This window comes from Pseudoliparis swirei, chromosome 2 (genome assembly GCF_029220125.1).
Source record: "Pseudoliparis swirei isolate HS2019 ecotype Mariana Trench chromosome 2, NWPU_hadal_v1, whole genome shotgun sequence".
NCBI lineage: Eukaryota > Metazoa > Chordata > Actinopteri > Perciformes > Liparidae > Pseudoliparis > Pseudoliparis swirei.
In genome coordinates this window covers 20,238,582-20,252,973 of record NC_079389.1, presented here as the reverse complement: position 1 = coordinate 20,252,973, position 14,392 = coordinate 20,238,582, and the positions used below count along the sequence as shown (strand labels likewise).

General features: G+C 45.1%; 1 protein-coding gene across 4 annotated transcripts in view; it reads left to right on the top strand.

Annotated features, from left to right (window-relative positions):
* Positions 1-14,392, top strand: part of adarb1b (adenosine deaminase RNA specific B1b) — a 119,388-nt gene that overhangs the window by 68,367 nt on the left and 36,629 nt on the right. For 2 of the 4 annotated variants that reach the window (XM_056430528.1, XM_056430535.1), the window contains exon 3: positions 8,583-9,476. In XM_056430528.1, coding sequence (XP_056286503.1) covers positions 9,377-9,476 — 100 coding nt within the window. In that variant the 5' untranslated portion in view covers positions 8,583-9,376. The remainder of the gene's footprint in view (positions 1-8,582; positions 9,477-14,392) is intronic. The other 2 variants (XM_056430519.1, XM_056430541.1) reach the window with 2 other exon arrangements.

Here is a 14,392-nt window from a genome sequence, read left to right as displayed (position 1 = left end):
ACACCCGCTGAGGAGCACACCCTGGTTATCGGGAGCTCTATAGTCAGGAACGTGAAAATAGCGAAGCCGCGGACCACCGTCGTGTGCCTCCCGGGGGCCAGAGCGGGCGACGTGGAGTCTTGTTTGAAGCTGCTGGCTAAGGACAAGCGGAGATACAGTCAGATTGTAATACACGCCGGTGGTAATGACGCCCGAGCCCGTCGGTCGGAAGTCACTAAAATTAATGTGGAATCGGTGTGTGCTTATGCCAAGACGTTGTCGGACACCGTAATTTTCTCTGGCCCTCTCCCAAATTTGCAGACAGACGAATTGTATAGCCGAATGTCGTCTTTCAACCGCTGGCTGTCGAGGTGGTGCCCAGCGAATAATGTGGGCTCGTAGACAACTGGAAGACTTTCTGGGAAAGCCTGATCTGATGAGGAGAGACGGCATCCATCCCACGTTGGACGGAGCGTCTCATTTCTGCGAATATGACCAAGTTGATCACCGGACTTAATCCATGACAACCCAGGGTTCAGATCAGGAACCGGGAGCAGAGCTGTAGTTTAACACCCTTCTCTGCTCTTCCATTCGAGCAGTTACCCACCCTTGACTTTAGAGTAGAGACTGTGTCTGTCCCACGGCCACTTCAATTAAATAAATCAAAAGTAAGCAGAAGAGGAGTCGTACACAATAACCTTATACAAGTTAACACCATTATTTCAGCAGTGCAACAAAACAGGACTATTAAATGTGGTCTCCTAAATATTCGATCTCTGTCATCTAAAGCTGTGTTACTAAATGATTTAATATCAGATAATCACATTGATTTATGTTGCCTAACTGAAACCTGGCTGAGCCATGAAGAATATGTCTGCCTGAATGAATCGACTCCTCCAAGTCATATTAATACTCACATTCCTCGAGGCACCGGTCGAGGAGGTGGAGTAGCAGCCATCTTTGAATCGAGCCTATTAATTAATCCGAAACCAAAATTACACTACACCTCATTTGAAAGCCTTGTTCTTAGTCTTTCACATCCAACCTGGAAAACACTACAGCCAATTCGATTTGTGATTCTGTACCGGCCACCAGGTCCATATTCAGAGTTTATATCTGAATTCTCAGAATTTATATCAAGTTTGGTTCTTAAAACTGATAAAGTTATTATTGTTGGAGATTTTAATATCCATGTGGATGTTGATAATGATTGCCTTAGTGCTGCATTCATCTCCTTGTTGGACTCGATTGGCTTCTGTCAGAGAGTGCAGAAACCCACTCACAGCTTTGGCCACACGCTTGATCTTGTTCTTACTTATGGCGTTGACATTGAGCATTTGAACATCTTCCCACAGAATCCTCTTCTGTCAGACCACAACCTCATAACTTTTGAATTTATACTACCGGAGTGTACTCCGTTAGTCAAAAGTTTCTACACCAGATGTCTAACTGACAGTGCTGTAGCTAAATTTAAAGCGATTCCTTCTGTATTTGATTCGATACCACGTCTCAATATAACAGAGGACTCCTGGTCTAACTTTAGTCCGTCCCAGATTGATCATCTTGTTGACAGTGCCACAGGCTCTCTGAGAATGACACTGGACTCGATAGCCCTCTGAAGAAGAAGACAGTGAGGAAGAGGAGGTTTGCTCCTGGTATAACCCTCAGACCCGCAAACTGAAGCAAGCGTCACGAAGCTTGAACGCATATGGCGTTCAACTAATCTCGAAGAATCCCGCTTAGTTTGGCGAGATAGTCTTAAAACATATAAGAAGGCCCTCCGTAATGCCAGAGCAGCCTATTACTCATCAGTAATAGAAAAATAAGAACAACCCCAGGTTTCTCTTCAGCACTGTAGCCAGGCTGACAGAGAGTCACAGCTCTGTGGAGCCGAGCATTCCTATAAACCTCAGTGGTAATGACTTTATGAACTTCTTTAATGAAAAGATTTTAACTATTAGGGACAAGATTAATATTCTCTTGCCCATAACCAGTGCCAATCTGTCCTCAAGTGGAATGGCCTTGGAAACCGCTGTATGCCCTGGTGTATAATTTGAGGGCTTTTCTCCCATCAACCGTGACCAATTATCTTCAACGGTTTCTACTTCGAACACGTCTACCTGTCTCTTGGACCCCATCCCGACGAGGCTGCTTAAAGACATTTTGCCTTTAATTGGCAGCTCTCTATTAGATATTATCAATGTGTCTCTGCTAACAGGCCACGTACCACACTCCTTCAAGGTGGCTGTTATTAAACCTCTCCTGAAGAAGCCCACTCTGGATCCAGAGGTGTTGGCTAACTACAGACCGATCTCTAACCTCCCCTTCCTCTCCAAGATCCTTGAGGAAGTGGTTGCAAATCAGTTGTGCGACTTTCTACATCATAATAGTTTATTTGAGAAAATTCAATCAGGATTTAGAAAACACCACAGCACCGAGACAGCACTGGTGAAAATTACAAATGACCTCTTAATGGCAGCAGATAAAGGACTCCTCTCTGTCCTGGTCTTGTTAGACCTTAGTGCTGCATTCGACACCATTGACCATGACATCCTGTTACAGAGACTGGAGCAGTCGATTGGCATTTCAGGCACGGCACTAATTTGGTTTAAATCCTATTTATCAGATCGATCTCAGTTTGTATTTGTAAACGATGACGCCTCGATAACCACCAACGTTAATCACGGAGTTCCACAAGGTTCTGTGCTTGGACCAATTTTATTTACTTTATACATGCTTCCTTTGGGCAATATTATCAGGAAACACTCCATAAACTTTCATTGTTATGCAGATGATACTCAACTATATTTATCGATAAAACCAGAGGAGAGCAACCAACTCGGTAAAATTCAAGCATGTCTTAAAGACATAAACACATGCATGACCTGCAACTTCTTGATGTTAAACTCTGACAAAACCAAGTAATTTTAATCGGCCCTGAGCACCTCAGAGATCAATTATCTGGTGATGTGGATTCTGTAGACGGCATTGCCCTGGCATCCAACACCACTGTAAAGAATCTTGGCGTTATCTTTGATCGGGACTTGTCCTTTAACTCCCACGTAAAGCAAATCTCAAGGACTGCATTCTTTCATCTACGTAATATTTCAAAAATCAGGCACATCTTGTCTCAAAAAGATGCAGAAAAATTGGTTCACGCGTTCCTTACTTCGAGACTGGATTACTGCAACTCCTTATTATCAGGCTGCTCTAATAAATCTCTTAGGTCCCTCCAGTTGATCCAGAATGCTGCAGCTCGTGTTCTCACTAAAACTAAGAAAAGAGATCACATCACTCCTGCACTAGCTGCTCTGCACTGGCTCCCAGTAAAATCAAGAATCACTTTTAAAATTCTTCTCTTAACCTACAAAGCCTTGATTGGTGATGCACCATCATATCTTAAGGAGCTTGTAGTACCATATTGCCCCACTAGAGAGCTACGCTCACTAAATGCGGACTACTTGTAGTTCCTAGAGTCTTAAAAGTAGAATGGGAGCCAGAGCCTTTAGTTATCAAGCTCCTCTTTATGGAACCAGCTTCCAATTTCAATCCGGGAGGCAGACACAGTCACCTCGTTTAAGAGTAGACTTAAGACTTTCCTCTTTGACAGAGCTTATAGTTAGGGCTGAATCAGGTTCACCTGGTCCAGCCCCTTGATATGCTGCTATAGGCTTATAGCTGCCGGGGACGTTAGGATGCACTGAGTACCTATCTCCTCTTTTTCTCTCCTTAAGGATGAATTTTCATCTCTCAATCACACGTTACTAACTCTGCTTTCTCCCGGAGTCCTTTTGACTTCACGTCTCATGGGGTCATCGGACCCTATGAGACGGCATAGATCCTATCTGCCTGATGGATCATCGAGGTCTGGGTCGTGGAATTCCTGCTCCTGACTACGCCACTGTCCTGTTGAGACTCCGCCCACTGTTGAGACTCCGCCCACTCCTCCTCCCCACCGCCATCTGCCTGATGGATCGTGGAGGTCTCCATCGTGGAATATGCCTACTATGAACTATTCATACACTCTGTCATATTCATTGAATGTGTTTTAACTCTAAATCTGTCCTTCTGTACACATGACATCTATTGCACCTGTCCATCCTGGAGAGGGATCCTCCTCTGTTGCTCTCCTGCAGGTTTCTTCCTTTTTTCCCCTGAAGGGTTATTTGGGAGTTTTTCCTGGTCCGATGTGAGGTTTTGGGGCAGGGATGTCTATGTGTACAGATTGTAAAGCACTCCGAGACAAATTTGTAATTTGTGAAATTGGGCTATACAAATAAACTGAATTGAATTGAATTGAATGAAGTGTATATATTAGGGCTGTCAATCGATTAAAAAAAATTAACTAATTAATCGCACATTTTGAAATTGCGATTAAAGTTGTTTCCTTCTTTTTAAAGACCAAACTTCACACAGAGCTGTGTTTTCAAAGAGGCTCCTACCTATAAAGTGCCAGCGAGGTAATTAATATCGTGGATGATAAATTGTTTCTTCAGTGAAACATCAGATTAGTAAAAAAGAAGTATATTGAGACCCCATTGGTCCTGTCATCTTTAACACTGAACAGCAGAACCAGTGGCCTTGGTAACTGACTGACATTCACATATGTCACGTTAACCCTCTGGAGGCTGGGGGAATTTTATACATTTTACAACAACAACAAAATTCACCTTTTAAAGGCGTTTGCATATGACACACCCCCACGTGTTATACATCAAACATTCCAGAACAATCTCAGCTCTATTCAATGAGGCTCATTGTTCTCTGGTTCTCTGACTGACAGGCTGCTAATGAGCCTCACCTGTGAGGTGGGAGGTCCTTTGTGATTTACTGAGTGTTCATTGGTTGTTTTTTCCCCGAAATGTTGACAGACAAACGGATTGACCAATCACGGTGAAGGTTTCGTGTGACGAGTTCTTTCCGCGCCGCGTCCCCCGACACGTCGCCCCTCCGTTCCTCTGTGTCTCAGAGGGGGAGACGGGAGGAAGGAGGAGCAGGAGGAAACCCGACTGATTCATCCACGAGTTAAACTGATTTATGCTCCTTATTTTCACGGAGAAATAATTGTTTTAAAAACGGAAACAGTGTCAAACCGTACTGCCGCGGTTTGACACTCAGAGGAGTGTAAAAACTTCAACGAACACCGGAAGCAAGTCGAAGTGTCCTTGAGCAAGGCACTGAACCCCCAGTTGCTTCCCGGGCGCATCACTGCAGCCCACTGCTCCTTAATAACTAAGGATGGGTTAAATGCAGAGAACTAATTTCCCCTTGTGGATTAATAAAGTATATTAAAAAATAAAAATAATTTTAAAAAAGTTGCGTTAATTGCGTTAAAATATTTTAGTGCGTTAACGCGGCCAAATTAATCGCATAGATTAACGCGTTAACGCTGACAGCCCTAGCATATATATATATATATATTACGTCTTTAAATGACACCAAAGAAATAGCAAGCAAACATTGGAGTGGTATTTTGAATTGACATGAGAGTTTTGACATCGTCCCCCTCCAGATGTCATCTCTCCGTCGGCTCGTTGGTCGGCCTCTCTGCTCTCCTGCTCAGTCGCCCGTTAGACGGAGGGCCGTTTGGTTTAGCGCTCCCCGAGTTTCACGAGCGACGCTCATAAATACTAATGGGCACGTTCGGGTGTAGCCGAGGGCTCCCGTGCACTCGCTGTTAAAAAAAAGAAGAAGAAAAACGCATGTCAACATGTCAGTTTAATGAAGTATTTGACATGTGTCCCCCGCCCCCCTCGCCCTCTCTTCTTCAAGGCCTCCCCTTGCCGGTGTGTGGATGTACTGCACTTCCCCGTTCCTGTGGTTACCTCTTCAAAGCGAGGCGCTTAAGAGACGCGTGATTTCATCCCGTTCATCAGCTGAGACGAGCGCTTTAATTCAGATGAACGGCTTTAAAAAAACATTTTTTTTAAAGAAGCTGTTCCCAATAAGTCTGTTTTTTGGAGCTCTTGGGTGTTTGTGTCCACTCTCCCGTCCCTCTGTCTGACCGCTGCAGAGGCCACCGGGAGTTGAGCGTGAACGCCTCGCAAACCCAGCCAGGGGACAACCGCCGAGGATCGGCTGCACCACCGCAACCACACGCCCTCCCCTCTCTCTCTCTTTGTGTCTCTCTCTCTGTCTCTCTTTCTCTCTCTCTGTCTCTCTCTTTGTGTGTCTCTCTCTCTCTCTGTGTCTCTGTCTCTCTCTTTGTGTCTCTCTGTGTCTGTCTCTCTCTCTCTCTCTCTTTGTGTCTCTCTCTCTCTGTGTCTCTCTCTGTCTGTCTCTCTCTCTATGTCTGTCTCTCTTTGTGTCTCTCTCTCTCTCTGTCTCTCTTTGTGTCTCTCTCTCTCTCTATGTCTGTCTCTCTTTCTCTCTCTGTCTCTCTATGTATGTCTCTCTCTCGCTCGCTCTCTCTCTCTCTCTACTGACGAGCCTTCCCGATGTTTGCTTTTTTTAAGAACGTCATTGTTTTTTCCGTGGAGGAAGACAGCCGCGTTGACCTTAAATGACCCCAGAGGTTAGATATACATCGTGGGCCGAGACATCTCTTCGGTTTTATACGGGGGATTTCTTTTTCACCTTACCTCGCTCCCTTACCTCCCGCTCTTCATTGCCTCATTCTTTATCTCGCATCCTCACTTTTATGTCACCGTTTCGTCTCCCTCCTCCTCCTGCTCGTCTTTTATTCCCTCACTATCGTGTCTCAAGAGAGGCGATGGATCTTTAAGGCCTCTTCTTGTCTTCTCCCGTCATGCTTAGTTGGCGTTCTGTCGGCGCAGAGACATCTTTTTTAAAAATTATATTACAAGCCACCTCTTGAATTTGTTTAGAAATCTGAATTTTTAATTTGCAATATTTATCAAATGTGTGTACAGACGGTAATCTTTGTTCCACTGCTAATTTGTAGTCAGTGTAAACCTTCAGAAATCCTAAATGTTATCCTTTTTTTTTTTTACGTATCAGTCGCTTATGTCATTTGCATACAATAACATTCAAAAAGGAACATACATGTTTGTATCTTTGTTTAAATTCTTTGCTTTGAGTAACTAAAGTCTTGGCGTGAGTCGTGGTGGGACGTTAAACGGGTCTCATGAATCTCTGATATCTTTCATATTGCTGATTTACTTTTGAAAACATCATGATATATAATATCCACATAAGGCCACAATGCACCAGCATGATGAGAATGTACTAAGTCTGAGTAAGTTAATGAATGAATTCATTTAAAAACACCGTCACCTGTCAAAGCATCGGCTAAAGAGAAGCAGCAGATGGATTCGTCTGGTCACTTCTATTGATTTGTGACGGTGGTTCATATTGCGCATTATGATTTTTTTTTTAGTCTGCACGCAAATCCTCGACTAGCCCCTGTCAAATAAAACGTAATAATGGCGAAAAGGTTAGGTAAGAGAAACATTTAAAGGGTTATTAATATTTGGTTATGTGGCTTTCTGGAAAACAATAAATGTTTACATTTAGGCGCCCCTGCGATCGTCACACTGACCCCGGCCCCCATCAGAGAAGGGAAAACTTATGTGGCCCTCACAGGAAAAAGTTTGGGGACCCCTGTGTCTGATGATTCGTATCGCGTCGCCATAACACGGCCCAGACAGACGGCAGTGCTATCAATCTGACATAAATATGAATATGAGAGCTGCGTTGGTTGGATGGTCAAACATCGGATTTGTTTAAATCAGCACATCGTGGGCCCGTCGTTCAGGGATAGCTGAGTCAATGAACGAAAACACTGATGTCTGGATTCAGTATTTCGGTTATTGGCCTGTAGCCGACGTGTGTTCCAGACGACACATCTTTGTGATGCGTTTACTTGCTCTGGTTGAGGTCAGCGTTCTGTGAAAGACCCATTTCTCAATCAGGGCTGAGTGCAGTGCGGTGGGGTGGAGGCACTGTACATGCACCGGTATACTGCAATGAACTAGATAGATAGATAGATAGATACTTTATTAATCCCCAAGGGGAAATTTGTCGTCACAGTAGCAGCACCAATAAACTAAACACACGAGAATAAAATATAAAATATAAAAAACAGGGATGAAAGATATAGATGTATACAAGTAAAATATAAAATACAAAATGAAGTATATATATGTTTATAAAATGAAACATATGTATATATATATACACACACACAAACAAATACAATACAATGACTGTGCAAAATATACAAAGTAAAATATATATGTATATATATATACAAAATATATGCATACACAATACAATACTAATGACTGCAGTGTAAAATTAAATATTAAATATAGACAGAGTGTGCAAAATGCAAAGTGTGTGTATGTGTGTAGTTTAAATAAATGAAATGTGTGAAGTGCAGATCAACAACTAATGAGAAGAAAAAGAAAAAAACACAACAATGGCGCCACCGTTTATTTTTTTGGGGAACAATTCAGCCGGTTGATGGCCGGTACAGACTGCAGCTGCTGTGGGAACCCGGCTGAATACTCCTGTAAACCCCCGAGTGTGCACCTCTTGTCTGCCACTAACTCGGTTGCACATCTGTTGCACAGTAATCCAGGTCTGACGGTCACTCAACGGATTACTCACTTTAAACCTCTCCTCTGTCTTTCCATCAGGTTCATCCCTTTTTCCTGGAGACCGCAGACGTCACAACAGAGCCAACGGTAAGAGTTGTTATTCTTCCTTTTCATTTCTGTTGTCACTCTCGCTTTGAAAATGTGGTTTTGGCACCACGTTGTAATGACAAGAGATCACCACCAGAGGGGGGCAGAGTGTTTCTCTGTGAGACGCCGAGGTACCCGAGGCAGCGCGAGCGCGGCACAATTAATCTGAACGTCAGCACCGCCAGGGGAAACCTTTATTTCCATGTTTACACGAGCAGGTGGACATGTGGAGCGTGTTGGAGTCGTGTTGAGCGGCGGCCACGTCGGTTGTCATCGGGGAGGAACTCCCTGCCTGTTGGAGACGTCCGATACTCTGAGAAGGAATTAGACAGGCGGAGGGTTCGATTCTGCCCTCCTTCCCTCCCGTGTTAATTCACATCTCTCGTCTCTCCCCTTTGCTAGTCCCCTCCTTCTTTTTCTTTTCTTTTTTCTCCACACACGACTCCATCGCCTCCCCTCGCCGACTACTGATAGGGCAGACATGGAGTCAACGGAGGAGGAGGAGGAGGAGGAGGAGGGAGGCAAAGAGAATTGGGATACACAGCAGGGACTGAAGTAGAAACAAAGAGACGCTGCAGGTGTGTGTGCGTCATTGGAGCGGCAGTGTGAAGGACAGGTAGACCATGTGCTCGCAGATCCCCAGCAGCTGAGCTCGTCTCGGGCTCCGGGTCGTCGGCCCGTACGGCGCTCTTCTTTCGATTTCTACATTTCCTTCTGGTGCCGGCGTAAGTGGCGGCCGCGGCGCCATGGACCTGCTCACCAACGGCGTGCAGAATCTGGGCTCCTACTACTGCCTGATCCGACGCAGGTTCAAGAGGAGGCGCAAGAAACGCTCGGAACGCAAAGGTAAAGCCCGTTGCCATGGCGCCGAGGAGCCGAGCTCGGCGTGGACTTGGTTTGGTGGAGAGAGGAGAGGAGCTGGTTGTAGGACAGCGTGTGTGTGTGTGTGTGTGTGTGTGTGTGTGTGTGTGTGTGTGGTGCACTTGCTCTGTAGAGTTTTGAAGCTGTTCATAACGACTGCTCTGGGATCTGATGCTGAATGTGTTGCCGTAGAAACGCATTTAAATTCCTCACTGAGTGTTTTCTTCTGGGAAACATCGGGTGGTTCTCGTGTTTGCGGTGGAGAGCTTTTTTATTATTTATTTTTAATTTGCATCGAAACTTTGTTTTGTAAAAAAATTACTTTTTATTGTGCGATAATGTTTAGAAGACAATAGTCACAGAGGACATCGTACATGAGTAATTACTGATGCAACTAAACAAAAATATATGTATGTTCTTTTCAGAGAAACGTATATTTAAATGTATTTTTTTTTTTTTTTTACTAAACTTGAACTATAGAAACGTCAGTTCTAGATATTTTGTACCGTAAGTTGAAGGCCTAATAACTATATTATTGACCACATGGATTGCATGTGTATTTTAATGTAGGTACGACGGGAGGAAACACACCTATACAAAATTATTTTTGAATTTTTTATTATGATATGACTATTATGCATATTTTTTACTCTTAAGTTTACAACTATGTCTGACACCAAGAATATTTTTATAATTATAATTAAAGTTTTCTCCATTGAACCTTTTTATTGACGGGAGACTGTCTGGATGAACAGGAGAGAGAGGGCGAGTCGGACTTTGGACGCCACAACCACCGCGTGGAGCCGCGTCTCAACCGGTCGGCGCTCCATCGGAAAGCGTTAACGGCGTGACTCGAGTGTCGGCGTGCGTGTCGGCTGAAGACCGCACGTTGTTCTCGCGTGTGTATTTTGGCCGCGTTGTTTTCACTCCATGTTCGATGGAAAGAAAAGAGTCTGAATCTAAAGGAGATGTACTGTATTTATAGGAAGGATCAGAAGTATTCATCTCCTGAGTAGAGATGATCTCCCTCTGAGACGGGTCTGTGTCTCTCACACACACACACACACACACACACACACAGGCTCTGAGCTTCTCTCCGCCTGAGGTTGCTGCTCTGGCCGAACAGTAAAGGTAGTAATTACTTAGGTGGCCACAGCTCGCTGGCAGTATTAGCCATGTCTCAGCCACTTGCTTTGACACCACACACACACACACACACACACACACACACTCAGACTCTCACACACACACTCTCTGTCCTCGTCGAGCCGCGTCCATTCATCCAAGTAAATCCAACTCTGCTGATGCTGCATTTCTAGCCCCCCCCCCCTCCTCCGCCCGCCCGCTCAGAAACGAAAAAACAAACCACGTCCATCAGCATTACACGGGTCTGAGTCCGGCCTTTCCACTCTCCCCTTATCGCCGCGGGGATGAAAGTGGCACTTTTTTTTTCCCACCGCGCCGAGAGAAGCGATGACTAAGCGGGACTTTGGGGGGGGGGGCTCTCTCTTGGTGCCCCCCCCTTCCCCCCGCCGATAAGTCGCCTCCTCGCCCTAGCTTTCGCGGCCCTCCAGTTAGCAGCCACAGCCGCGAGGACGAGGTCACACGCTCGCTTAAGACGATCTTCGACGTGACGCCGACTCAAGGAAATGTCTCAGCTCGGAGGGTCACGGTCGGCACGGCGCCGCCAGACCAGGAAGGTAATTACGGCGAGTGCAGATTAGTGTCCTCCGCAAGGACACCTGAACATGTGGATACGGGGGTCGACCAGGGTCAGCTGTTTGAGTTTGAGCCATCGACCTGCACTCGGTGGTATTCTCTTCTATGACTCCGTGCTTCTGAGGCTCCAGCTTCGCCCCACTGACTGATTAAAAAGAAAAAAAGCTTTGACTCGACGCAGTTGGAACTGGGGGCATTATTCAATTAAAATGAGTTTATTTGACATACCCCTATATCACAAATTACAAATTTGCCTCAGAGGGCTTAACAATATGTGCACATCGACATCCCTGACCTTTGACCTCACATCGGATCAGACAAAACTCCCGAGGAATAGATGAAAACCCTTTCACAGGAAAGAAAAAGGGATGAACCCTTTAGGAGAGCAACAGAGGAGGATCCCTCTCCAGGATGGACAGAAAATCAGATGTCATGTGACCAGAAGGTATCATTAGAGTTACAGCACATTCAATGTGTATGACGGAATGTATGAATAGTTGGTAGTCGGTATTGACGATGATCCAGACCTCCATGAAAAAGAGGGAGGTAGAGATCAGCGGGGCCATGGCACCAGACCCAGCCAGGTCCAATGGACCCGATGAGACTTGAAGTCACAAGGACTTTGGGGAGGAAGCAGAGTTAATAATGTGAGATGGAGAGATGGAAATTCATCCATCAGGAGAGAGAGAAGAGGAGAGAGGTGCTCAGTGTATCCTAAACGTCCCCCAGCAGCATTGTGTGTGTGTGTGTGTGTGTGTGTGTGTGTGTGTGTGTGTGTGTGTCGAGGGACCTTCCTCTGTGCTAACCCTAACCATCCTGTAAAGAGCCAAATGCATGATTTCATTTGTTAGAATAATTTAGTTTAAAAAGATTTTAAAAGGTAGCTGAAGATACAAAAAATTATTATGATTTGAAAGAATTTTTATGTTCACATACTGTATATAATTTAGTATTGTATTTAAAAGCTGAATAATTCGTCAGAATGTAAGATGACGTCACGTCAGTATAACAGCTGTGTGTTGGACTGTCAGTCTTGTTTGAGCTCAGAGTTGTTGGAAGCGACATAGTTTTTTGACCGCGTGAACATGTACTCTACGGTTTTTAGTAAACATCATTTTGTATGAAGAACTACTTGTGTCACTCGCGTGTCGATTAATAGCTTTTAAGACTGATCTCAAAAGTGTGGTACGGAAGCCCCAGAACTAGACGGAGTGCCACGACACATTACTACTTATTAAGACTCTAGGAACCACGAGTAGCCCCGCATTTAGTGAGTGCAGCCCTCTAGTGGGGCAATATGGTACTACAAGCTCCTTAAGATATGATGGAGCATCACCAATCAAGGCTTTGTAGGTTAAGAGAAGAATTTCCAATGTGATTCTTGATTTGTCAGGGATTATTACCCTGCAGCTGGCTGTGGAGTTTGTCGGAAGCGATTAGTTCCAATTCCCAGTTTATTGTCTGAATATCTTTGCGCGAAGCAGCTGATTCATTTGACTTCGGAGGCTTTGCCGCTACGCCGATGACACGCAGCGTTCGGGACACCCGGCACACCAGCGCAGGTGTTTTCAATCATGTGTGTAATTGGATCAGGGTTAGGGTGAGCGCAGCCAAGCGGGAGCTCAGTGACGACCCCCCCCCCCCCCCCCCCCTCCGAGGTTAACGTCGCTCCACAAACTAGCCAGTGGGAATTTTTTTTTACAACTTTTGGATCATTGCAGAAAATTATCTCTCCGGCACATACACGGTTTTTATTGTTCCCGATATGAAGCCGTCTTCGTAAATGAACACCGTGTTTTGGGAGTTTTTAAGCGAGAGTGCCATCCTCAGAAGAAAGGAGCTAACGCTAGGCTATCACATGACGACAACCACGAGGCGGACTGGTCAGCGAGGTTTTTCTTTTCTAGACTCATTTAGACTCGCGTAAAAAAAAGCTTCAACATTCTTGAGTCCTCTGTTAACCACGTACTTTATTGAACCCATCTAACCAAAAAACATTCAAAAAATGTAGAAAAAGACATTAGTTTCCAGACGAGGGAACTGGAAGTGAAATGAAGTATATTTTTAATCTTAAAGACTCATCCCAACGCTGCAGTTGGATGTCCCAGGTCCATTTATTGTCATTATACAACAGTGTCGCGCTACAAAATGCAGCGTGTGGTCCCATGTTTGCCACGCAAGAAGAACACAAAGCTGCGTCTCCTCCTTCCTCCCGAGGGCGGCGGCGTGAAGCGGCGGCGGCGGCGGTGGGCAGCGTTGCAATCTCTGCATCTTTTACAAAAAGCTTGCGACGTATTGGTTTCGCATTGTGCCCTGATTGATTATTACAGTCGTCCACAATGTGCACACGTCCACAATTTACTCTCATTTCTTTTTTTTTTTACAGTTTACCTGCAGTTTACAAATCAAATTGTTCCTATGGTAATGCCGATCGTGCAGTATTACACAATTATAATGTTACGTAGCGTGCAATAGAAGCCATACTATATATTTGGGACTACTAAGTAAAAGCCCTGTATACACATCAGTATTCCATTCATCTACATCAGTTTTTGTATTAATATCTTTTACGGTTTTATAGTTATATGTAAATAAAAATGATTTTTGTTATTTATATTGGTTGTTTCAGAAAACCTGCAATGCCGTATCTCCAGCAGGACTCGTGTTTACCGTCGACGTGGATCATTTGTAATCCCCCTGTCCGGTGCGAGTGGATTATCGTAGAGATCACGGTGACTTTCAAAACGCTGAACTTGAGCACATCTTCCAAGTGATCGGTTTCTTCCACGCACCGCTCGTAACCGTGCCGACGCGCGGAGACGACGCTCGCCAATGGGCCGCGTATGAAATATGGAAAATGAGGGAACGGAGGCCTTTTCTGCTGTGCCAGCAAAATCTCCAAAATGAGCTTTTGTAAGTTGGGGGGGGGGGGGGGGGGTCCGTCTGGCGCTCACAATCCATTGCCGTAAAAGCGAGTTCGCCTCTCGCCAGACTCCGTTTCTCCATTTTCTTCTCTCGCCTTCGTCCTTACATTCTCCCTCCGGCTTCCTTTCCTCCCTCCCTTCACGCACCCGTCACGTCCGTCGAGAACGGTCACGGCGGGTACAGCTTCTTAATCGGTCCCGTTGTTTTTAACGTGTCGGAAGCCGACGCGTCGAGACGCCAAAACGAGATTTGCAGCC